The sequence below is a fragment of the Melanotaenia boesemani genome, chromosome 15 (genome assembly GCF_017639745.1).
Source record: "Melanotaenia boesemani isolate fMelBoe1 chromosome 15, fMelBoe1.pri, whole genome shotgun sequence".
Lineage (NCBI taxonomy): Eukaryota > Metazoa > Chordata > Actinopteri > Atheriniformes > Melanotaeniidae > Melanotaenia > Melanotaenia boesemani.
Window position 1 is genome coordinate 14,049,353 of NC_055696.1, and position 25,260 is coordinate 14,074,612.

At 36.9% G+C, this 25,260-nt stretch overlaps 1 protein-coding gene and 2 long non-coding RNA genes across 5 annotated transcripts; 1 reads left to right on the forward strand and 2 right to left on the reverse strand.

The window, feature by feature from the left end:
• Positions 1 to 3,583: 3,583 nt before the first annotated feature.
• Positions 3,584 to 23,323, reverse strand: LOC121654316 (beta-2 adrenergic receptor-like). Of its 3 annotated transcripts, none has more exons than XM_042008404.1 (4): positions 23,142 to 23,323; positions 18,796 to 18,949; positions 18,380 to 18,671; positions 3,584 to 6,915 (listed from the first exon to the last, which is right to left on the reverse strand). In XM_042008404.1, the coding sequence occupies exons 2-4, from the start codon at positions 18,944 to 18,946 to the stop codon at positions 5,871 to 5,873; spliced, it is 1,488 nt and encodes a 495-aa protein (XP_041864338.1). In that variant the 5' UTR covers positions 18,947 to 18,949; positions 23,142 to 23,323; the 3' UTR covers positions 3,584 to 5,870. The 3 variants fall into 3 exon arrangements, with proteins under 3 accessions (XP_041864338.1, XP_041864337.1, XP_041864339.1); XM_042008403.1 differs by having other exon boundaries at positions 18,796 to 18,952; XM_042008405.1 differs by having other exon boundaries at positions 18,796 to 18,971.
• Positions 9,127 to 10,506, forward strand: LOC121654319. The gene is made up of 3 exons (XR_006012931.1): positions 9,127 to 9,183; positions 9,888 to 9,958; positions 10,173 to 10,506. It is a non-coding gene; the product is annotated as an uncharacterized LOC121654319 (long non-coding RNA).
• Positions 13,672 to 14,959, reverse strand: LOC121654320. Its single transcript, XR_006012932.1, has 2 exons — positions 14,833 to 14,959; positions 13,672 to 14,109 (listed from the first exon to the last, which is right to left on the reverse strand). It is a non-coding gene; the product is annotated as an uncharacterized LOC121654320 (long non-coding RNA).
• Positions 23,324 to 25,260: the final 1,937 nt, after the last annotated feature.

Consider the following 25,260-nt stretch of genomic DNA (forward strand, 5'->3'; position numbering starts at 1 on the left):
CCACAGACTGCTCTGCATTGCTTCTACAATGGACTGCAGTGTTTCACAGCTTGCACCAACATAACTTCAAAAAGCACCAAACCTTCTGCTGCTAAAGCAGCTTTTGTAGGATACAGAGTTGCAGAGCCTCGGTGACTTATTCATTACTCTCTACATGATGAACAATCAACAGTTCAGTCGCTTGCTGTCACCTGAGATGTTGGATATTGTTAGTTGTTGCAAGAAATGCTATTCCTGTCCGTCTAAGCATAGCCTGAAAACCTAGTTAGAATCTATCTATCTATCTATCTATCTATCTATCTATCTATCTATCTATCTATCTATCTATCTATCTATCTATCTATCTATCTATCTATCTATCTATCTATCTATCTATCTATCTATCTATCTATCTATCCATCCATCCATCCATCCATCCATCCATACATCCATACATCCATATATATATATATATATATATATATATATGAAACCTGGTAGACCTGCTGTATCCAGCCTATGTTGCTCTTCTTCTTTTGTGTGGTTTGCTGTGTGTTTGTGTGGGTGTGGTGAACCGGGTGTTTTCAATCTGCTAAGGGGAACACTGCTCTATTTAAGTAGCAGTCACACAATGCTCTGACTCTTTGTGGCTTGTTGAACTCTGTGTCCAGGTGTGCTCGGAGGGATATCCACAGGCTTTTCTGTGGCAGGTCCAAGATTCTGGAATATTCTTCCCCAGAAGTTGCTCCATCATTGACTTGCCTCTATTCAAGGCTAAACTCAAGACCTGATTTAAAAAGGCCTTTGACTTTTAGTACTTTGATACTTTGTCTTAATGTGTTTTGATATTTGTTTTTATAATGTAAAGTACTTTGGTTGACTTGAGTGTTGTTGGAAGGTGCTATAGCAATAAACTTTGAATGTTTGAAAGGTTTGTTGCACATTGGTGAACCTCTACCCATCCTTACATATGAGAGACTTTGCCACTCTGAAATGCTTCCAGTATATCCAATCATGTTACTGACCTGTTGCCAATTAAACTAATTAGTTGTTAAATGCGCCTTTTGCTGTTTTTCAGTATATTGTGCCAATACTTTTTCAGCCTTTTGTTACCTCTGTTCCACCTTTTTTGAGCTGAGTTGCTGCCATGAAATTCATTTCACAAACACAACCCAGTGAGAGGCACTGTTCCTGCTTTATAGGCCGTTTACCACCTCTTTCATTTTATTGCCTTATTTCAAGGAGGACACTTTTGTTGAGTGATTCTCAGATGCCTTTACCTGAACACACAAACACCATAACATCTCTGTACAATTGGTCATTATTGACTTCTTGTTTGCAGACATGCACACTCATGCATGCGTATGATCTGGCTAACCATACTTTTCCTTAGAAAAGGAAGAATTGACAAGGTAACATATCAGTTTATGTATTTTGTTCTATATTTAGGATCAATGAAACTCTACAGCTGTGTTTATTAGTCACACGAGTCCTAACTTAACTTTATCTCTGGCCTGTGTGTTTGCTTTCGTCTGCATATACCATGAATGACTGAGACGTGCAAAATGTATGGCCCCCATGAAGAAAAAAAAAAGAAAATTGTGTTGCAACTACAGATACTGTTTAGGTTGTTGACCTTTGAGTGGAAAGATCACTGCGCTGGGATGTTGCAAAGCCTTATTTCTCTTGCTACACCCTTAAGCACAGCCTTTTTACTTTAGAACAATCTCATAGTAATGTGAGATGTTTGTAGGTGTGTGACACCAGCAGACACAGTTCACACAGAAAGCCCATGTGCATGCACTTGCAGTGTTTTTTTCTTGTTGACAGGAGGTGTTGGGTCGATATTAGTTCAGGCAGCAACTATAAACTGTCTGTGATCATAAGATACACTTGGCAAAACCTGCTCTCTGTAACACAGACTCCCTCAGGACACTGTGTATCTGTGAAATGTATGATCTGCATTCTCTGCAAAGCTTTTCTGTTCTGATGTGTCGCAGTGTTTTTGCAAGTACTACATCAGACTGCATGTGCATGTATATATGTGTAGGCATATGTACAGTGTTTTTAAGCTTTTTATGGAATGTGAGTATGGGTATTTACCTTGTAACAGGGACAACATCTTTATTTGACGTCTTTTGTGCAATGATTCTGGTTAACACTTCATAATAGGAGAAAACAGGCACGCCCAGAGAAACATTTAAGATATTAGATATACAAAAAAAGGAAAGATGTGAACCATTTAAATCATGCATCCAACAATTGGCCCTTCTGTTGGTACCATTATTTAAAGAATCACCTACAACATCATAAAGTTATTAAAAGCAAAAAACAGGGTATCTTCTATGAATAGCTATGCGTTCAGAACAGCCATTTTACTCTTGTATAACTCATTTTAATTAATTAGCTTTCCCATATGATTATCTCTAAAGTCAAGTCAATGTAACTTAAAAAGGTTTGTTTTTATGTTTTTATCCTTGTGAAATTACAAGCGTTCCCATCTTGTGTTTAATTGTACTTCACTTGTGTTAAGTTCACTGCGAGGTGTAGTCATGCAATATGTATTTTGTGGTAAGTCACTTTCTACATTTTATCACTAAAAAGAAAAAAGAAATGGACATTGGACATGAAATACAAAGGCATGCATGTTAAGCAAGTTAACTTTAACATACCTGGAAAGGGGTTCCATGGAAACGGACACACATACAGTGCACATTCACGTCTGAGTGTAAGGCTGTGTGTATGGGTGTGCATTGCTGCAGTTCATCTGATTGTATTTCCTCTGCAGCAGCTGATACTGTAGCTGCTGTGACCACCTGCACCTGTCACTGAGCATCATGCCTGTCTCTCACACACACATACACACCAGACTAACGTGAAAGCACCGTCTTAATGAATAACTTGGATGACTGAACAGGCACAAAAAGCTTCAGTCTCAGGGGCTTAGTTAAAAAGCTTAGAGGTGTAACACAATGTGATTCACATTTCCTGCTGTCAGGTTTTCCAGATATTTTCCCCCCAGAGTTATGGAAATGTCTGATGGTCAACAACATGTCAAATATTTTTTCTTCTATTTTTGATTTGGCTTCTTAACAAATGGCTATTGCCGCTATGGATCTTCAGACTTCCAGTCCTAAGATGAAAACTTGCACTGCAGTAGCTGGCACTGAAAAAAGAAAAGGGCTGCATCAACTTTCAGCTTAACAGATTGTCTCTCTTTCGCTTTTAGTCACTTAAAGGACTTCTGGTTAGTAACATCAAGTTGCTTGAATTTACTGGTAATTTAAAATGATTAATTAAAATCAACTGACAAGAACAAAAAGCCTAAATAATGCATGTTTTGTGTAGTCTCTCCTAGAGATAATATAAAACTAATAATACTAATGCTATTACTAATACTAATACTAATTAAACACGCACATACAAATCAACTAAGCACAAACTAAGGAACATTTATATATATATATATATATATATATATATATATATATATATATAACAATAAAACAGAAAACAATTTTGAACCTTGTTCTTTTACTCACAAACATACAATAGTTTATGAATAAATATTTACAGCAAGAGATGAAATTCATTTAACACCAAAGGAGGTAGAAAATAAACTTTTATTTCTTATCAAAAGATTCTGAACTAAGTTTTATTTTCAGATTTTTCTTGGTATTACCCAAGCATAACTTTCTTTGAGTTAAGGCTGTGCCAGTCATACTTAGAGTACAATAGATTCATTTGAAAGTTTTTTTATAATCTTAATTAATGTATTAAGTCAATGTAAATTTTGTAAAACAAAAAAAAAAAAAAAACACAAAAAAACAAAAACAAACATAGTCATGTAACACAAGCACAACTACATTAATTTCATGTACATAACAGTAAATTACAGGAATTCAGTGGCATGTATCAAGCTTTAAATTACAGAAATACTTAATCAGAATAAACCCGCACAGGAACATTCACATTTTCAGACATTTTTACATTATATATACAGTTGGAAACCTTTAATACTTTGTTCAGCTGTAACTTTTTAATTTGAAAATAAATAACTGACTCATAACGGCAAGACTAGAGAGACTCTATCTGTTCTATCTGTCCACCTGATTTTAAGTAGACTTTGCAGATTACACAAGGCCAGCTGTTATTTGTAATTTAATTTAAAAAAGCACACTAAAAAAGTCAAATACAATTCCATTTGAACCAAGCTTCTGCTCAGATGTATATAATAAGTCATTTTAGACACATTTACACATAACAACTAGATTAGATGTACTTTACGTGATACTTAAATATGTATAAAATGATTGCTATGCCTTAACAGTGAGTGGAACAGACACTGTTATGTAAACAACAGACCCGGCTGCATGGAAATGATCTCTACATCTCTGTCTGACAGACCGCACTGTTTGTAGAGTTGAAGAAGACGACATAAAAGGAACATGTGGGTTCAAGATGGTGTTTGTGGAGACAAAAAGTTCCAGGAAATATGTGATGAAAGAAAGAGAATATTCTGACAAAGAACATGTCACAAAAAACATGTGTCTGGGTCACATAAGTTTATCATACACACAAATATACAGAAGTAGATGGTGTTAAGGTTTATCTGAGTGAAATTAAAAAAAGGGAAACTGTTTATGATTATCTTGTCATAACTGAGCCTCAAATGGGACCCCTGGTTCAAAAGCCAGTTTTAGCGTCAGGGTAAACAAAAGTGTGGTTTCTAATCTCTGTTATGCGGCTGTTTTGTCTGAATGTGTGGTTTTTGTTGCAAATGGAGAAAAAAAAAAATTACCTGTTTGTGTTTTCTGCCTCATGACTTCTAACCAAAGTTTTTGGGTTCAGAGAGTTCAACAATGACCACATGTGGGTGGTCTTTATTCATTTGCTGTATTTTCTTAGTTTCAACTTTTTTATTACAGCTGTTTTTTTTCGTAATCATCTCCTCTCTGTGGTTTAAACTGAGCAGGTTCCCTTTAAAAACATGGTGAAAAAGATTTGCGATTCATTAGATTATGATTATACATTGCTTGGGAAACACCTGAACACATTTCCTGATGTTAAACTCACTCATCCTGAACTTCTAGGATATGAATACATATTTATAACCAAATTATTTGAACCTTTGCTACTTTTTCTTTCTTTTTTGTTTTACAAACATCCACAACAGCCGTGACACAAATACGGATGCATATTGGCAGTTTTATGAGGAAGTAAACAAGCAACATTGACAACATTTTAAACAAGAGTCACTTTCTGACACTTTTCCATGAATGAAGATTTAGGAATGAATAAGCAGGCACAATATTTGTAATAGTCTACATGGTATTTTGCAGCCATCAGTCTTTACTTACAGTGTGTTCTGTTAATTTTCATCAAAATCCCTAGAGTCACACCACTTTTGTACACACTTTACAAGTATAACTTTGCATTCATTCAAAGTTCATCTAGTGAATACTGCACATTTGTGCATCTATCTTAATAATTTAGGCTTACATCAAAATATGCAGTAGCTGTGTTGATCTAGAGTAGATTTATTTGTTTTCCTTTTATCTAAAAGGTGGTCATATTCTCAGTTTACAACACCAAGCATATGTTGCTCTCCAAGATAATTGGCTGCAATTTCACAGCTATTGTTAAAAATCTTTCAGTTTAGCTGTTACACATTTTATTTAAGACAAGGCTTGCCTTTGTGATTTAGTTTGTTTCTTGTAAAAAAAAAAAGAAGTTTGATCACAAGTAAAATCACAATAAGACTAAAATATTACCCAACAGCAAGACTGTAAAGCTGAGCCAATCTCAACCAAGCCAACCGTTTTCTTAAACAAATGGGTGTCTACAGCACAGACATACTTTCCAAATGTAAAGTCTGTTATCGGAATTGATCAAGCAATGGATGCAAGATTTTCCTTTAAGTTCCAACTAGCAGAGCTGGTTGCTTGCCAGCTGTTCAAGGAGCCTGGGGTCACGTCTAAAACTTGCTCGGAGTGGGGATTTGGTGGTGCTAAAGTTTGCGAGTTTTCTCGCACGGAGCTCTCCAGATTGCCCTTCCACCCTGCTGCTTGAGGAATATCCAGCCTTCTGACACCATCCAGGTTTGAGTTCCCATTCAGCCTGCGTTGCTGCTTTACGTAACTATTTCTCTTGCAACACCATCCCCATGTTCTCCTCAGTCCCTGGCTTCTTCCCTTGCCCCCGAGATGAAGTATTTCCTGGAAAGCATGCCTGAAATCAGGGCTACGGCAGTAGATGAGTGGGTTAAAGGCTGAATTGGAATAGCCTAGCCAATTAAAAAATCTAAATGGCACTATAAGGTTACCAGGATTAATGGATATTAGGATATTGAGGATAAAGAAAGGTAGCCAACATAATGTGAATGTTCCCATGATGATCCCCAGAGTTTTCACAGCTTTATGCTCCTTAAGACAGAACTTTAGACGCTTTGTGGCAGAGTGCCTTCCTTCCCCCTTTTCTGTCCTCACTGTGTTATCTTCCCCCTTCTCTTTTTTGCCAGTGTCTGTTTGTCCAGATTGCTGCATGTTTAGACTGTCCTCTCCTGCTTGCTCTTCCACATCAGTTCCTGCCCTGCATTTATTCAGCGCAGGACTATCATCAGGATAAGTCAGCTGTGCAGAGCAGTGTAAGTTGTAGAAGTGCCTTTCTCTCCTTCTGATCTTCTCCAGCTGTTTGTGAGCTTCCTGGAAAACACGACTGTACAAAAAAATCATCACCACCAGCGGCAGGTAGAATGACACTATGGAAGAAGACACTGCGTATCCTGTGTTGATGTGGAATTCACAGCAGTCCTCGTTTTCAATGCACTTCATAGCATCGTCTTTGTTTGACACCCACACCTTCAGATAGATGGGCAGGAAAGAGATGAGGGAGGCTACTGCCCAAACTCCAAGCACTGCTGCAAAGGCTCGACCCCTGAACAACAGCAAAACACAAGATAGTTAAAACCAGTGACAGCAAGCACACAGCTATGGTAAGTGTATTATTCTGTTGGTTTAATAAGCTGGCTGAGCCAATCCAGTGGTGAGAGATAAACTTTAAAACTATAATTTTGTTTTAGGTACCCATTCAGTCTCTCTGAGCCAGTCTAATGTACATGGAAGCATTCATCTGTTTATTTGTTTTTTTGTTTATTTTTTCTTTCAAATTTGTTCACATTATTTGGTTAGGTTTAGGCAACAAAGCCATGTGAGTCAGTTTGGGCAATGTACCCTTTGATCGAGGTTTATAAAAAAAAATCCTCATTTGACATGAAGCAGCTGTAAAATCCCTTTTCTATATTTACAAAGTCAGAAGAGACACTAGAAGTATTTGGTGAGACGTTCGTATAGTAGTTTTAGAAGAAGGTAATGTAAAACAAAAAGGTTTCAGTAGGCAAAGATAAGGAAACAAGGCCAGGCAAAAGTTAACATTCACACATATCCATAAATTATAGAAAAACATAATAAAACTTACTGCTTTGACAGGATTGATTGACAAAATCAACACAGAAGGATACAATTTTCACCTGTATGTATTTCTATGATTGAGCCAACAGTATGTTGTCCACTAATTAAAATATTTATAATGTTGTGTATTGTGGTATTCTACTGAGTTTTTTCCCGTAAAAATTGTATAATTATATTGATAAATAATCCTACACATACTAGTTTTGTGTCCCTATGAACACTTACTTGAATTCTAAATTTCAGTGGACTAGAATGCTAGTTGGAGCCTGATCAGGCCACATGGACCTGACTAATTACAGCTAATTGGGTTTTTATGAGAGAAGACAAAGTACCTATCCTCTGATTTTACAATAAGCCATTTCTTGGGAACTTTAAGTTTCAGTACGGCCCACATTTAACTTTGTTCACATATGACTTTTGGTTATATAATGTGGAGTCAGTGGTAGCCATCATAAATGTGCTATCATTTTGCATTTGTTATTTAAGTCAAAACCTTCTCGCTATATTGCCCCAAGTATAAACCAGATTCAAGTGTGTGGAGCCTCCAGCTTTTAGCTACAAGCAAAGATGAGCTGACTTTTTGTAACTTTACACCTTCAGATTCTTTTCATTTTTAAAGAAATACCACCCCACCTCCCCCCCAACATGCTGACTTAACTGACTTTGTAGTGATCTGTACGGAAGCGTGGAGCTGCCACCCAAATAAAAAAAAAATCGGACCTTATCACGTTATAACGTGATATGTTTATTGTAAAAACGTAAAACGTATCACGTTATAACGTGATATGTTTATTGTAAAAACGTAAAACGTATCACGTTATAACGTGATACTTTATTGTAATAACGTGAAACGTATCACGTTATAACGTGATAAGTTTATTGTAATAACGTGAAACGTATCACGTTATAACGTGATACTTTATTGTAATAACGTGAAACGTATCACGTTATAACGTGATAAGTTTATTGTAAAAACGTGAAACCTATCACATTATAACGTGATAAGTTTATTATAAGAACACAGCCTGTACTGTATGCAGATGTTGTTACGACCTATATTGGAGCAAAATACATTTTATGGAAAATATACTCATCAAGCAGAAACTTTTAAGTTCTTTTTGACAATGATTAATTGTTCTACTCTGGTTTATTGCTGTACAGAAATGTGGGACAGTTATGAGAAACACGTAGGTCACCTGACTGCGCACAGTGACACGGTGCGTGCCTGTGTGTGTCTGAATTGCCACAGAGCAGGCATCCCCAACCTGGGACCTCTTGAGCCAGTGTCCTGCAGGTTTTCAGTATGTCCATACTGCAGCACACCTGACTCAAATAATGGGTCGTTAAGAGGCTAGTGCAGACCTTATTCTTGCACACAAGACGCTTTGGATAAAAGCGTCTGCTAAATGACTGTACACCCTAAAAAATGCTGGGTTATTTAATTAATGTAAGTGATGGGTTGTGAAATGTATAACCCATTTTGGGTTATTATATGGGTATTGGGTTATTAACTGGGTTATTGTTGTGAACCCATGCATTGGGTTAAACCTTGGTTAAAGACAGTTCAGTTATATACTATTTTTACATCAACCCAACAAACATTAGTTAACCCATCACCTGGGTTGTTTATGTTTTGAACGTCTCCACGTCATACGTCATGACATCGATTACTTCAAACGGAGCACTGGACGGCAATCTAACCGATCGTCGTTGACCCAGCAATCAAAGTGGCAAGGTTTGTTGTACATTTTCCTTTTAGGGTTCTCTATTGAAGTACAATTAAATCACACACAAATGCTGTTGCCATGCATGGAATGCCGCATGAATTAACGAAACATCCACAATGACTTCTGGCTTTTGGATAATTTTCACAGAGTTAGGCCAACTGCCACAGAGATAGCCTAACTGCCACAGAGTTAGCCTAACTGCCACAGAGTTAGCCTAACTGCCAGTTGCCGGTGTGTTGGGTGCGCGCGACAGGCTTGCTATCAGCAGTTGCTTTACTTAACAGTTATTACGGTTATGTAATCCTAAGGGGTTGTGTGTTAGTTAGTTAGTTAGTTAGTTAGTTAGTTAGTTAGTTAGTTAGCAACATAACTCAAAAAGTTACGGACAAATTTTGCTGAAATTTTCTCAGAATGTCCAGGAAAGTACGAGTAGCATGATTAGATTTTGGGGGTGATCCGGATCACTGTCTGGATCCTATGACCCATTAGCGGTTTGAGGTGGGGGTGGGAGAGACAGCCTCTCTATTTATCCGGAACGTTTTTGACGTTATTTCCGCTCATCTATGTATAAAATAATGTTTGGTGGTAATATAAGTCAAATAAAACGTTTACAAAAAGTAATAACAGCGGTATACAGAGTTACGCACACAATTATAAGCTATTTCTTAGCCAAATTGTGCCTTTTCATCCTTTTTTTCTGTTATTGTTGCAGGTCAATGGACAGTTTTGTGGTGGACAAACTAACTCGATGGCAGCTGACAGACCTTATTGATATTTTTAAAGGTAAGAACATGACTTTTTTATGTTCATAGCTAGATAAAAAGATTATTTTAAAAGTCATGTAATTAACTGCCTTGTATTATAGTGCTCATATAGTGTTTTTTGTGTTGTTACTTGATAAATTGCTTCTGAAAATAATAGCATCATGTAATTAGTTCCATCAATTTAGCTGTTCTGTTTTTAAACAAAATGTCTTGTGTTTTACTCTGTCTTTCAGACAGTTTGGGAGTTTCTCCAAGATGGAGTGTACGGAATGGAAGGAGATGAGTCTAAACCTGTTAAGTTTTTACGTGCAGCAATACTTGCTTGTAAATAGACAGTGGATGTGTTTGTTTGTTTTGTTCTGCTGAGAGTTGACATCGACCTTGTTAAATCACAGATCTGGTTTTAAGTTTCAATTGTGATATGTATATATGTATGTATATATTTGCTTCATGCTCAGAGTCATTTATTTTTGTTTCAAATGGATATTTGAAGAATCTTTTCTGATATTATATTATAATAAATGTTCTACCACTCTTTAAAATTGTTTGTCTTTTAATGTAACTGTTGACAAGACAGCTATTCTTTTACAGTAGAACACATCACAATAATCAAAAGTGGAATTATCCAATTGCAGTTTATAGGACTTACCATTTGGGTGGGAAATAAAGTATGATTTGCATTATATTTAACCATTTAATCTGAAACAATGTACCCAGGGTTGTAATTAATTTAACCCAGCATCTGAGTAGGACATTTAACCATTTAATTTGGTAGAATGTACCCAGGGGTGTAATTAAATTGACCCAGCATTTGAATTAAATGTGTAACCCAACTAGTTGGTTAAAATGCTCAACCCATTTTGCTGGGTCAAATTAACTACTGCTGGGTTGGTCCAATAGTGATCCAGGTGTTGGGTTAAGAACTACCCAAGTTGGGTTGTTCTTAACCCAGGATTTTTTAGGGTGTAGAAGACCGTTATAAGCAACACGGTGCGTCACCTGCCTGCACGCAGTGAGACGGTGCGTGCATGTGTCTGAGTGGCAATAGAGTGTGCGCGCTGCTTTCAGTTAATAATATGTTGTCTCCTGACAATAAAAATGAAAATTATAAAGGCTTTATGCACCGCTGGGACTGGGAGAAATAAGTTGCCGACATAAAGACGTGGTCCTGTCTACTTAAAGAGTGCACCGTCAACAAGTGTCCTCCAAGCTTCATCAAATCTCTCCAATGAAGTAAAACTTAATCCCATGTAGTAAATTAGGCATTTCTCTGGAAATAATAAACCACACTGAAAACCTGCAGGACACTGGCTCAAGAGGTCCCAGGTTGGGGATGCCTGCGCTGTGGCAATTCAGCACGCACCGTGTCACTGTGTGCAGGCAGGTGACCTACGTGTTTCTCATAACTGTCCCACATTTCTGTACAACAATAAACCAGAGTAGAACAATTAATCATTGTCAAAAAGAACTGAAAAGTTTCTGCTTGATGAGTATATTTACCATAAAATGTATTTTGCTCCAATAAAGGTCGTAACAACATCTGCATACAGTACAGGCTGTGTTCTTATAATAAACTTATCACGTTATAACGTGATACGTTTCACGTTTTTACAATAAAATATCACGTTATAACGTGATACGTTTCACGTTATTACAATAAACTTATCACGTTATAACGTGATACGTTTCACGTTATTACAATAAACGTATCACGTTATAACGTGATACGTTTCACGTTATTACAATAAACTTATCACGTTATAACGTGATACGTTTCACGTTATTACAATAAAGTATCACGTTATAACGTGATACGTTTTACGTTTTTACAATAAACATATCACGTTATAACGTGATAAGGTCCGATATTTTGGTAACATTTTACAATACTGGACGCAAAATTTGCTTCGTTACTAGGGAACACCTTGGGGGCTAATCAGTAAGTAATGGGTAGTTAACCAGTACTTACTGGTGACCACAAAGACCAGGCTTATTAGGGAACTACTGGTTAATTATTTGCTTCATTACTAGCGAACGCCTTACAGGCGAATCAGTAAGTAATAAGTAGTTAACCAGTACTTATTGGTAGCCACAAAGACCAGACCTATTAGGGAACTACTGGTTAATCATTTGCTTCATTACTAGCGAACGCCTTACAGGCGAATCAGTAAGTAATAAGTAGTTAACCAGTACTTATTGGTAGCCACAAAAACCAGACTTATTAGGGAACTACTGGTTAATTATTTGCTTTGTTACTAGCGAACGCCTTACTGGCGAATCAGGAAGTAATAAGTAGTTAACCAGTACCCACAAAAACCAGACTTATTAGGGAACTACTGGTTAATTATTTGCTTCGTTACTAGTGAACGCCTAATGGGAAGTAATGGGCAGTTAACCAGTATTTACTGGTACCCACAAAAACCAGGCTTATTAATGAACAAAAGAGAAATTCTTCATGTGAGTACTGGATTACTCTGACTCGTTGAGTGAACAGCTCATTTAGTCAAAAACCTGTTTCCTGGTGGTTTTGGAAGCCTTTGTAAGGATGAAAAGCAGTTTTATTTATTTATTCTTGTACTGCTGTGTCATCTTACCTTTACTTGTTCATCACTTACTAAGTAATAAGTCATTACTTAATCATTGACTGGTCATTATCTGTTATATTGTTTACTTCATATAAAAGTCAAACATCATACCAAGTACTTACTGAGGAACGAAGCATTAACTAATCATTACCTGACCAGTACCTACTACTTTTGTGGACATTATTGTAAAGTCAAACATCATACCAAGTACTTACTGAGGAACGAAGCATTAACTAAGCAGTACCTGACCAGTAACTACTAATTTTGTGGACATTATTGTAAAGTCAAACCTCATACCAAGTACTTACCGAGGAACAAAGCATTAACTAAGCAGTACCTGATCAGTAACTACTAATTTTGTGAACATTATTGTAAAGTCAAACATCATACCAAGTACTTACTGAGGAACAAAGCATTAACTAAGCAGTACCTGACCAGTAACTACTACTTTTGTGGACATTATTGTAAAGTCAAACCTCATACCAAGTACTTCCTGAGGAACGAAGCATTAACTAATCAGTACCTGAACAGTAACTACTAATTTTGTGGACATTATTGTAAAGTCAAACATCATACCAAGTACTTACTGAGGAACAAAGCATTAACTAAGCAGTACCTGACCAGTAACTACTACTTTTGTGGACATTATTGTAAAGTCAAACCTCATACCAAGTACTTCCTGAGGAACGAAGCATTAACTAATCAGTACCTGAACAGTAACTACTAATTTTGTGGACATTATTGTAAAGTCAAACCTCATACCAAGTACTTCCTGAGGAACGAAGCATTAACTAATCAGTACCTGAACAGTAACTACTAATTTTGTGGACATTATTGTAAAGTCAAACCTCATACCAAGTACTTCCTGAGGAACGAAGCATTAACTAATCATTACTTGAACAGTACCTACTAGTTTTGTGGCATTTTTTCTATACTGAAAATAACAGTTTGATCTCTTTAGGCTTTATGCATATAGCTATCTAACATGTGCAAACCATTCAAAATTGATAACAACTGCAGAAGAGACAGTATTTATTACACAAAATGTACCTTAAAGTTAGACACACACACACATGCAAGCATTTCCCCCAATAAATGGAAACTATCGTTTCCATATATTTTAAACTTTGTACTATTTGCATATCTCGTGAAGCATATGTCCAAGTGCACCATTCTTGTGAGATTTGGCCACCCAATGTGTCCACTCTATTGAGGCAAGCTGTTTCTTCAAGGTGTTCTCTGTTCGATTGCCAGGCAGTCTCCAGACCTGGGATTTGTAGGTAGACCACTCACAGTCAATGTTCTTTGTATGGGCACCTGTTTCTGCGTTTACAAATGACCGGCTGTGGTTTACTGAATAGTGAACATATCCACTATTAGCCAGTGCCGTCATATAAACCCTCCATTGATCTGAGATGATAGTGGTCCCTTGGCAATCATAACACCTTATGACTGGGATCAAGTGCCACCAGGACTGTTTTCTGACTAGCCTCAGAATGGGCCGCCTTCTCATGCCTTTAATGCCTAGCATTCCAAAGACCCATGTTCACCTCCTCCAGATTTGTCCAAATCTTCCCCGACCATACTGTTCAAAATAAGAAAACATGGTAGTAAAAGTAAGTTTAATATTGTCCACAAATTCACAAAGTTCTTTGTATTTACTTGTAAAAACACACAGAAATATCACATAATTGGATATACTATTAGATCATTTAATTGGCTGTGTAAATATCAAGTTAAAAAGTACAAAAACAATGTATAAAAAAATCACTTATAAACATCTTTACAAGATATTATCATTCCACTTTTAGATCACAAAACCAAAGTGTGGTCACATTTTTTCTTTTAAATGAAGAAAAAGTTGTCAAATTACACTGATTTGCAACGACATTAAAACATGACATCCGAAATAACATTATCTGGTTACAATAGTGTTGAGGAATCTGACCTCTGATGCTGATTTTTTGCCTAATTGACCACTGCAGGGCTTCGGTCTGAAAGCACTTAAGCTATCGGTAAAGTGTGTGTGTAAGTCTTGTAAATTAAATACAGTGTCCTAAAGAAACACTTCATGGTTAATAAAATACTGCTGCTATAACACTTAAACATATAGCATACACATGTTAGCTTAAAGTAATCTGAAGTTAACAGTCATACGGTTAGCTAAACGATGCTAAATCGCGATCACGCTAACGGGCAGAAATGGGCATTTTAAAGAGTGCAAACATACACAGGAGCGGGACAACACTAGCAGAAAGAGTAAGTTACATTTAAAAATTAATCTTGTCTCAGAATAAACACAACTTACATCGTCAGTGACCGCTGTACCGCTGGAAACATGTCGAAGGTAGAACGTGAAGAAAAGGAAGAGGAAGTGCATAAGCCGTCTTCAAAATAAAATGCCTACTTCAAATTAAAGGTATGAATACGTGAACATTTATAATTGGAAGAATTTTCCTATGGTTGCCTCTTTACAAGACATGAGGCCCAAGATCTTAAAAAAAATCTTATTGCTTAAAGTATTAAACAGCTTTATGCAATTTGTTATGAATTCTTCCAATTATAAATGTATATAAATTTAATTTACAAGACTTACACACACACTTTACCGATAGCTTAAGTGCTTTCAGACCGAAGCCCTGCAGTGGTCAATTAGGCAAAAAATCAGCATCAGAGGTCAGATTCCTCAACACTATTGTAACCAGATAATGTTATTTCGGATGTCATGTTTTAATGTCGTTGCAAATCAGTGTAATTTGACAACTTTTTCTTCATTTAAAAGAAAAAATGTGACCACACTTTGGTTTTGTGATCTAAAAGTGGAATGATAATATCTTGTAAAGATGTTTATAAGTGATTTTTTTATACATTGTTTTTGTACTTTTTAACTTGATATTTACACAGCCAATTAAATGATCTAATAGTATATCCAATTATGTGATATTTCTGTGTGTTTTTACAAGTAAATACAAAGAACTTTGTGAATTTGTGGACAATATTAAACTTACTTTTACTACCATGTTTTCTTATTTTGAACAGTATGGTCGGGGAAGATTTGGACAAATCTGGAGGAGGTGAACATGGGTCTTTGGAATGCTAGGCATTAAAGGCATGAGAAGGCGGCCCATTCTGAGGCTAGTCAGAAAACAGTCCTGGTGGCACTTGATCCCAGTCATAAGGTGTTATGATTGCCAAGGGACCACTATCATCTCAGATCAATGGAGGGTTTATATGACGGCACTGGCTAATAGTGGATATGTTCACTATTCAGTAAACCACAGCCGGTCATTTGTAAACGCAGAAACAGGTGCCCATACAAAGAACATTGACTGTGAGTGGTCTACCTACAAATCCCAGGTCTGGAGACTGCCTGGCAATCGAACAGAGAACACCTTGAAGAAACAGCTTGCCTCAATAGAGTGGACACATTGGGTGGCCAAATCTCACAAGAATGGTGCACTTGGACATATGCTTCACGAGATATGCAAACAGTACAAAGTTTAAAATATATGGAAACGATAGTTTCCATTTATTGGGGGAAATGCTTGCATGTGTGTGTGTGTCTAACTTTAAGGTACATTTTGTGTAATAAATACTGTCTCTTCTGCAGTTGTTATCAATTTTGAATGGTTTGCACATGTTAGATAGCTATATGCATAAAGCCTAAAGAGATCAAACTGTTATTTTCAGTATAGAAAAAATGCCACAAAACTAGTAGGTACTGTTCAAGTAATGATTAGTTAATGCTTCGTTCCTCAGGAAGTACTTGGTATGAGGTTTGACTTTACAATAATGTCCACAAAAGTAGTAGGTACTGATCAGGTACTGATTAGTTAATGCTTCGTTCCTCAGGAAGTACTTGGTATGAGGTTTGACTTTACAATAATGTCCACAAAAGTAGTAGGTACTGATCAGGTACTGATTAGTTAATGCTTCGTTCCTCAGGAAGTACTTGGTATGAGGTTTGACTTTACAATAATGTCCACAAAAGTAGTAGGTACTGATCAGGTACTGATTAGTTAATGCTTCGTTCCTCAGTAAGTACTTGGTATGAGGTTTGACTTTACAATAATGTCCACAAAAGTAGTAGTTACTGGTCAGGTACTGCTTAGTTAATGCTTTGTTCCTCAGTAAGTACTTGGTATGATGTTTGACTTTACAATAATGTCCACAAAATTAGTAGTTACTGATCAGGTACTGCTTAGTTAATGCTTCGTTCCTCGGTAAGTACTTGGTATGAGGTTTGACTTTACAATAATGTCCACAAAATTAGTAGTTACTGGTCAGGTACTGCTTAGTTAATGCTTCGTTCCTCAGTAAGTACTTGGTATGATGTTTGACTTTACAATAATGTCCACAAAATTAGTAGCTACTGATCAGGTACTGCTTAGTTAATGCTTCGTTCCTCAGTAAGTACTTGGTATGATGTTTGACTTTACAATAATGTCCACAAAATTAGTAGCTACTGATCAGGTACTGCTTAGTTAATGCTTCGTTCCTCAGTAAGTACTTGGTATGATGTTTGACTTTACAATAATGTCCACAAAAGTAGTAGGTACTGGTCAGGTACTGCTTAGTTAATGATGCGTTCCCTGGTAAGTACTTGGTATGATGTTTGACTTTTATATGAAGTAAACAATATAACAGATAATGACCAGTCAATGACTAAGTAATGACTTATTACTTAGTAAGTGATAAACAAGTAAAGGTAAGATGACACAGCAGTACAAGAATAAATAAATAAAACTGCTTTTCATCCTTACAAAGGCTTCCAAAACCACCAGGAAACAGGTTTTTGACTAGCTGTTCACTCAACGAGTCAGAGTAATCCAGTATTCACATGAAGAATTTCTCTTTTGTTCCTTAATAAGCCTGGTCTTTGTGGGTACCAGTAAGTACTGGTTAACTACCCATTACTTCCTGATTCGCCAGTAAGGCGTTCGCTAGTAACGAAGCAAATAATTAACCAGTAATTCCCTAATAAGCCTGGTCTTTGTGGGTCCAGTAAGTACTGGTTAACTACCCATTACTTCCTGATTCGCCTGTAAGGCGTTCGCTAGTAACGAAGCAAATAATTAACAAGTAATTCCCTAATAAGCCTGGTCTTTGTGGTCACCAGTAAGTACTGGTTAACTACCCATTACTTCCTGATTCGCCCTCAAGGCGTTGCCTAGTAACGAAGCAAATTTTGCGTCCAGTATTGTAAAGTGTTACCGATATTTTTTTTATTTGGGTGGCAGCTCCACGCTTCCGTAGATCTGCACTGTTACAAAGAGCACAATAAAACTTCATATGTTGAAAAAATCCCTGAGACCTGCAAACAGACCCTCTCAAATGTCTTCAAATGTTAAATAATAAATAAATAGAGAAATAAATAAATAGATAGATGCTTATTCAGACACATGAAAGACACATACACACTAGGGAGAAAGAATAAATCCATGCTGAGTTAAAAGGGCTAATCATTACCATGGCACTGTTTAACCCATTAACACCTGATGCTGCATATGAGTGTACCTGCATCCTTGTGTAGAAAGAGCTTCTGGTCTAATGGGTTAATGGGTACACATTTTCCAAACAGTTGCTCTCTTGGCCACACCCAAAAAAGTGATGTCACAGCAAGCTATAACGTGACAGTCGACTGAAAACAACTGATGTGACTTCACTGATTGGGATGCAGCTCAGTTAGCTAACACATAAAAAAGAAAATAGGCTTGCAAATGTGGAAGTTACTATTCCATGCATTTGGCAAAGCAGGACTGAGACATTTAAATGTGTTTGATTCTTTACAGCTGAAAACATCATGACTATTAACTGATTTCTTTACAATACTGAACTGCTGGTGAGTCTTATACCTGGTGAGCAGAGTTGGGTAGCGAAGAGGTGAGGTGATGGCAAGATAGCGGTCTAGAGCAATCACACACAGTGTTTCGATACTGGCTGTTACACACAGTACATCCGTTGCTGTCCAGAAGTCACACATAAAGTTTCCGAACTTCCATTTTCTCAGCAGGATATTACTGGAGCCAAATGGGACCACAATCACTCCCATGATGAGGTCAGCGACAGCAAGTGAGGCAATGAAGAGGTTTGTTACCGTTTGGAGCCGCTGGAACCGCAAGATGGCTGTAATCACCATCACATTACCTGCACAGAAGAAATTCATGCTGTACTGAAAGTGGAATTTGATTTTTTTTTTTTTATCCACCAACTATCCATGCATCTGCTAAATACAGTAAGCAGCTAATTAATTAGGTTTGTTTTTACTTACCAAAAACTATGGCTAGAACCAGAACAGCCATGGCAACACCAAGCAGCACGAGTTCTGCATCGCTATACTCTGCTGAGTCCGAGGTGTTGAGGGTGTGGTTGTTGTTCATTGGTTGGCTAGAGATTGTTGTCATAAAGCTCCCATTTTCCATTATCTACTGTCAAAACAAAAGAGCACTGTTGAGCCAAAATGGATAAAGACAGTCAGGAACACACGTTCATGTCCCAAAGGCACATGAAGTTAAGTCAGAATACCACATCAGGTATGAAAGAGTTGTAATGCATTCAATAATTTGCATCGCAGATGTTATATACAGATTTCAGTATTAGACTGTCATGAGGCGAGTTTTTACAAACTGTTGAAAAAAGAACAAAGTGGCTAGTTCTGGAGCTGTTTCACAGAAATAGAATGAAGTTATCCAGGATAAAAGAAAATAACAGGGCTTGACCAAGCCTTGTCAGAGTGTCCTGGCTTAACTGGTTTCATGAACGCCAAACGAGACCGAGAAGGAACGTCCAAGTCAAGCCAGGTGTACGTAAGCCTACTGAGTGCACGCTCACGACCGACATGGAAAAGTTGCTGCTCCTTATGATCTTATCATTTTTTCCTCAGCTGATGAATAAAGTATTCTGTCTAAAATGTAAAGGTCTTTATTTTAAGCTTAGAGCAAATGAACTAAAATAAATAAATAAATAATGAAAATAATTTGTTCGATCTTGAAAGCAACCTGCATGTTGATCAGCTGATATCAATCAGTGATACAGACCAAACCTTCCAACATATTTAACATCAATATGTAAAATTTTTTTTATAGAATTTGCTGTGACAGTGACATTAATAATTGAAAATGATGGTCACAGTTAAACTAAATGGTATTTTTTTTTTAGTTATTTAGGTTTATTGTTACATAATCAATGATGACCAAAGAAAATCAGATTTGATAAAAATATAGATTAAAACTGTACAAAACATCATTTTTGTCTGGAGTTACTCCTGACTGGGAGTGCTAAACAACTCTCCCAGTCATAACTGGGAAATCCTCATCTCGGTTTCGTGAAACAGCCCTCTGATCAGGCCTGATGCTTTCTTTATTCCATCTGCGTTCAAAACAATGCAGGAGGTCTCTCAATATTTAAACTGGAGTAATATTTCCAAAGAAAAATATCATAATGAAAAATTCTCATCTGATTACAGGTCCTATATTAAAACAGTTCTGTTTTGCATCACCCTCTTTCTGAATATTTTTATATCAAAACATGCAAATAAGGTATTATTTTGTTGTGCTATGCATTCATTTCCAGAACAGAAACCATAAAATTAGATAAAGCCAGTCTTAAAGGGTTAAAGTTAGTCATTTTAAAATCTCATTAGGGAACCTAATTTAACCCCTCAAAATGTTTTAATTACAGATTTTTAAAAAATATAGATGACAAGTTTCCTAAAACATTTATAAGTTTACAAATGATCTATTTTGTGCACTGAATTGCATACGTGTTCATCTACTTTGGATAGTTAAATATTAGCAAAAGCTGTCTGTTTCCCACACTTTTTTAATAAACTGGGGTAATTTTAAAAATACATATCGAGCAATAACAGTTAAACAGGAAATTATTTAATGTGGTAAGAGTGTTTCTACAGCTAGTGTGCCTGAATGCACCACTCCCCTATTGCACAGTGTTTACACCCTCATTTCCATATGAGTGTGACCATAACGTGCCATTAAAAAAGGCTGAGGTATTTACTCTATTTGTAAATAAAAAAAAAAATTCTTTCTGGCATACACCCAACAATGCAGAAATAAAGTTACATCTAAACTGGAGACCTATTTTCTGAGAAATAGGTCCTTTTGGGTCACCGGGGCAGAGTTACCCAAATTGCTATCTTATAGAACTAAACATATGTGGTTTTTCACAAAGTTAAATGACCCCTCTTGTTATCATGAGTTCATCAGGTTTAACTGTGTACATGTCTTTGCATTTCTCTCCCCCAGTGATAACCTATGTCCACCAGCAGCATTCTATCCTGACATGGTATCATGTCATAGTACGTTTTCATGTCTTGTTTATATCTAGCTCTTATTTTATGGTGCTTTTTCCTTTTTAGGTTTTTATGATAAAGATTAGCACACTGACAGAAAGTATTGGGAAAAGATGCACCAAACAGCAGATCTTGTTCAAAGTCACTCAGACTCCGTAATAGTATCTGACCATGTGGAACAGAGTGTACACTTTGGTTTAATGCTCTCATCTAATCACTTTACCGAAGTATACAACAAGCTTACAGGTTGATGCTAGGGAAAAGCTGGGTTTGCGAAATACTATAGCAACAGGAGCATATGCATTATGCAATGCAACAGAGCTAGTGCTGCAGCACTGCAGCACGAGCAGTCACCTTAAATATATCCTAATTTAACACACCCCTATTGCTGTGGGTATGTTGGACGCATTTGGCATTGCAGGAAGTAGAATACTGCACTGTTCAGTTGTGTGAGAGTAGCAGCACAAAGTGGCTTTTATGGCATCATTCTGTAAATAGGAACTTTTGCTGTCATGCATTTATTTATTCATTGTAATGCACACATGCATAAAACAAGACATTCACTTTTATTTATGCAGAGCAGGTTGGCTGAGCATAACTGCTTTTTCACAGAGGTGGCCCAGCTGACAGCAGGCACATGGTGATCCGTGTTTGCTGTTCTGACTTTGCATTTGGGGGGGGTGGGGGAGTCCCGAGACAGCAAAGGTTTAAGATAAATAAATCATGTTGGGGGGGGGGGGGGGTTCCTTATTTTGCAAGCTGCTTGTAAATGCTTGTAGGTTTCACAGTATCTCTCTTACTGTTTGTGATATGTGTCGTTGACAGAAAACTACATCTTTGCTTTATTTTCTCTTTACAACTAGAAGCTCTTTAGTTAATTAGATCATCTGTGCTCACTCCCTTGTATAAGTTGGCTTTATTCCAACAAAATCAAAACAACCACAACACTTTTTAATGGCACCTCTAAAGAGGTACATTGATTCACAAGTGTTTACACAGTTCTCCAGCGGTCAATGAGCAAAGTGTTGAATTTTGGGATGCATTTCAAAACGTCAGAGAGGAACGAGACAAGTTTGTTGATTTATGACAATCATCGTACAAGTGGCATAAATGGCTGTGCTCAGCAGACAAAGCTTTACAGTGACATTACACTGCCCCAGACATTTATTTGGAGCGTCAGTATTGTTATTGCATCTGCAACGCTCAACAGCATCTTTGTGCCAAAATGTGTCATCATGTGGAAAATGCCTGCATTTCACATTTGTGTTAGAGAAAATGATGGATCAGCAGGAAAACTGACTGCAGACCCATAAAAAAAAAATCAATGTTTCATTACCAATGCCTATTTCAGATTAAATGAAAGGTGGTACTGCACAGATTGGCCTCGACACATGATCATGCACCTCATGCAATATCAGTTTAACTGTGAAATTGATTTCTCCTTTATTATTCATGTCTTGGTAATGGCCAGTGTTTATTGAATCAAAAAGTCTGAAGCTGACCATATCTCTACACCAGTCCCCTTCATACTGTGGATGTTCTATGCCCCAGCCAATCAGATTAATAATAATCTTGGCAGTTATCTGCATTAATTCATCCTGTGGCACAGACTCCGATTGCCTCCCTTCACACACTCACACACAACAAAAACCTGCTCATGATCAAACACAAAAGATTTACTGCGACATAAAAATTCCAAGGCAGAGCTGGCTCAGTGATGGTAATTACACTGAGCACTCACTGCAAATACGTGCACTAATGGTGCATGCACATGGGCAACGGTGTGAAAGTACATAAACACACAACACCCATCTTTAGCAGAGCTCAGTAGAATAAACAGAAGACAGCAAATAACAAGACTTAAACATGTCCAGATCATATAATCTGTGTTTGACAAAAGTTTGGATTATCTGGGAAAAAAAACTAGTTTGCAAAACTGTTTAGTCAGCGTTGATTTCCATTTAACAGCTGTGAGAATTAAGGGATGAGAATATGAATGATTTTGTTCAAATATTTTAGATGTGTTTGGTTTAAAGTATTTAAGCTAGAAAATGTACACTGAACGTGTCATGAAAGAGAAGCTTCAGTCTGTCAACACTTCAGTTTCATGTGATCTTCAAAAGCAATTGCTGACATTAACTTTTTTGTGATCTTAAAAACAGTACCTGTTTTTCATTGCTTTAAATTTTAGCTTTAACTGACACTTAATACACTGAAATTAAAATCCACCCATTATACCACAATGCATGTGTGTGTTTGCGTGTGAATCATATGAATGCAAAGCAGATTTGCAAAGTTAGTTTTCTTACCTTCAGGCTTTGTTTTCTGCTTTAGTCCAGTCACTTCATCTTCCAAATCATTTTAAGTCCACAACATAATTGAAATTTATTTTCCAGCAGCTTGTTTTCTATTTTTTTAGGTATAAAATTCTAGTTTTGTGTGTGACACACACTTTGCTTCACTCTTTGTTTTCACTCATGTATATATATAAGCTCTTTCAGGCCTCAACTACACTCTGAAGCAGCTGAGCCTGTTACCCTTTTTATAAACAAGCCATGGTGACATCACAGCAGGACAGTAGCCAATCAGAAGACAAGGGTCGGCTTTAGGTGTATATCATATGTCTGCAGTGTACAGACAGCACCTACTGCCTTTGGTTCTTTAGGAAACCACTTTTTTTTAACCTTATTTATTCAGAGTAGATTCTTTTTCTTCTTTTCTTTTTTACCAGCTCTCTTGCAATCACGTGTCAGAACATGAAACCACAAACTTCTTGTTTTGGCCTCTGTCTGGTTACACTTCCGCAGCTTCTGCCCAGAACAAGACATGACTTCTTTTTGCCCCTTTACATTGTAGTTCAGAGGTGCTGCTTTTATTTCATTTAAAGATAAATACTTTGGATGTGCTTCATGTTAGGTATGTAGTTCGAGCCAGATTCAGCCAAATTACTATGTACTCTAAACTGTTAAATAAAATGTGACTTGTCTTGATTTTAATTTATTTGATTCATTCATGCACTCAGGAACAGCGGTGTCACTAAAGATTCTTGCTTCAGAGAGGTTTACTTTACACAGTGAAATAAAGGTTGCATGGATGTTTACAGCTACTAACTTGTAAGTAGGCAGCAAATAAGGCAGGCAGTGAGTCAGTAAGTCCTCCACTCAAAACAACTTTTTAGGTCTTTTGATCACAACTGCATCCTGTAATGTACCATCGGTGGGAGGGAGATACAACTCACATGAGCATTTCTACATCAGATCAGATGTCTTTCTTAATATTTTACTTTAAAGCAATAAGTTTATGACCTTAAAACTCTGTGTCTCTGACTTGTTTTGATGGCACATTGACAATCAGCATGCACATTTCTAGGGCCATCATTGCCCTGCAGCATCATGGGGCTGAGAAACACTTCCCTTTTTTTTCAACCTATAGCACCACATGATGGCCTCATTTTGCTTTACACTAGCCATTTTGCATGCTCACCACGATTTCAGCAAAGAAATTTAAAAGGTCATTATTGGAGGAAGCTAGGAAAATAAATAATAGATTGACTTTTACTAGCTTGAGTACGACAGGGAGGAGAGACGGGATGCAAGATGGATGCCAAATTGGCCATAGTCTGTCCATCACAGGCAGGGATGATGTAACAACAAGAGGTGCTATCAAACATTTATATATTTTTAAATGTTTATCATCAGCTTTTAGTCCAATGATAACACAACAACATTTTACTAAAACAATTCCTGTTCAGGTTTAGCTGAAAACATGACTTGTTCAGGGATGAAAATCAATCAATCCCAACCACTGGAACTAAAATGATCATTTTAAAAATGTGCTGGTCATCCTCATGGAAACCTTAGCATGACACATACATAGTATCTTCCTGGCTGGGTTGCGGTAATAACATTGCTTGTTAAATGTTGACAAAGGTCAAAGTAAGGGCTTAAAGTCTCATGCGGGTACTTAGAGACTACATATTCTACAAACATGATTATAGCTAATTTTGAGCCACAAGATTAAGTGAGGCTAGTATTTAGGAGAAAGAGAGCCTGGATTTCATAGAAATACTAAAGCTGTGTATATTTGGACATATTGTCATTAGATGCACACAGTGCCTAACAGTTTAAATATGCAGCACAAAGTTCCCCCCTGTACCACTAAATGTACCAAGTACATTCGCTAGGTAAAACCATCAGTGTTTTTTTTTCAGAGAACACATTGTTCTGTCTGCACCAGCATGTGCTTATCTTAACCTCAAAGTAGTCTTCCATGTAAATACAGTTCAGAAATAAGAGCAGAATGCCAGTGGCTTAGCAGCAAATAAACACTCCAACAAAAACAGTTAATTTATTTTTCGGGATTTTTCCTATTGATGACATGAAATACATTGAAAACCCACAAAAAAAAAGAAGAAAAAAAAAAAAGAAG

Coding starts and splice junctions, on each gene's coding strand:
- LOC121654316 (XM_042008404.1), bottom strand. CDS start 18,946: ATGGAAAATGGGAGCTTTATGACAACAATCTCTAGCCAACCAATGAAC. Junction 18,672..18,795: donor GGTTCTAGCCATAGTTTTTG/GTAAGTAAAAAC, acceptor TCTTCTGTGCAG/GTAATGTGATGGTGATTACA. Junction 6,916..18,379: donor TACCCAACTCTGCTCACCAG/GTATAAGACTCA, acceptor GCTGTTGTTCAG/GGGTCGAGCCTTTGCAGCAG.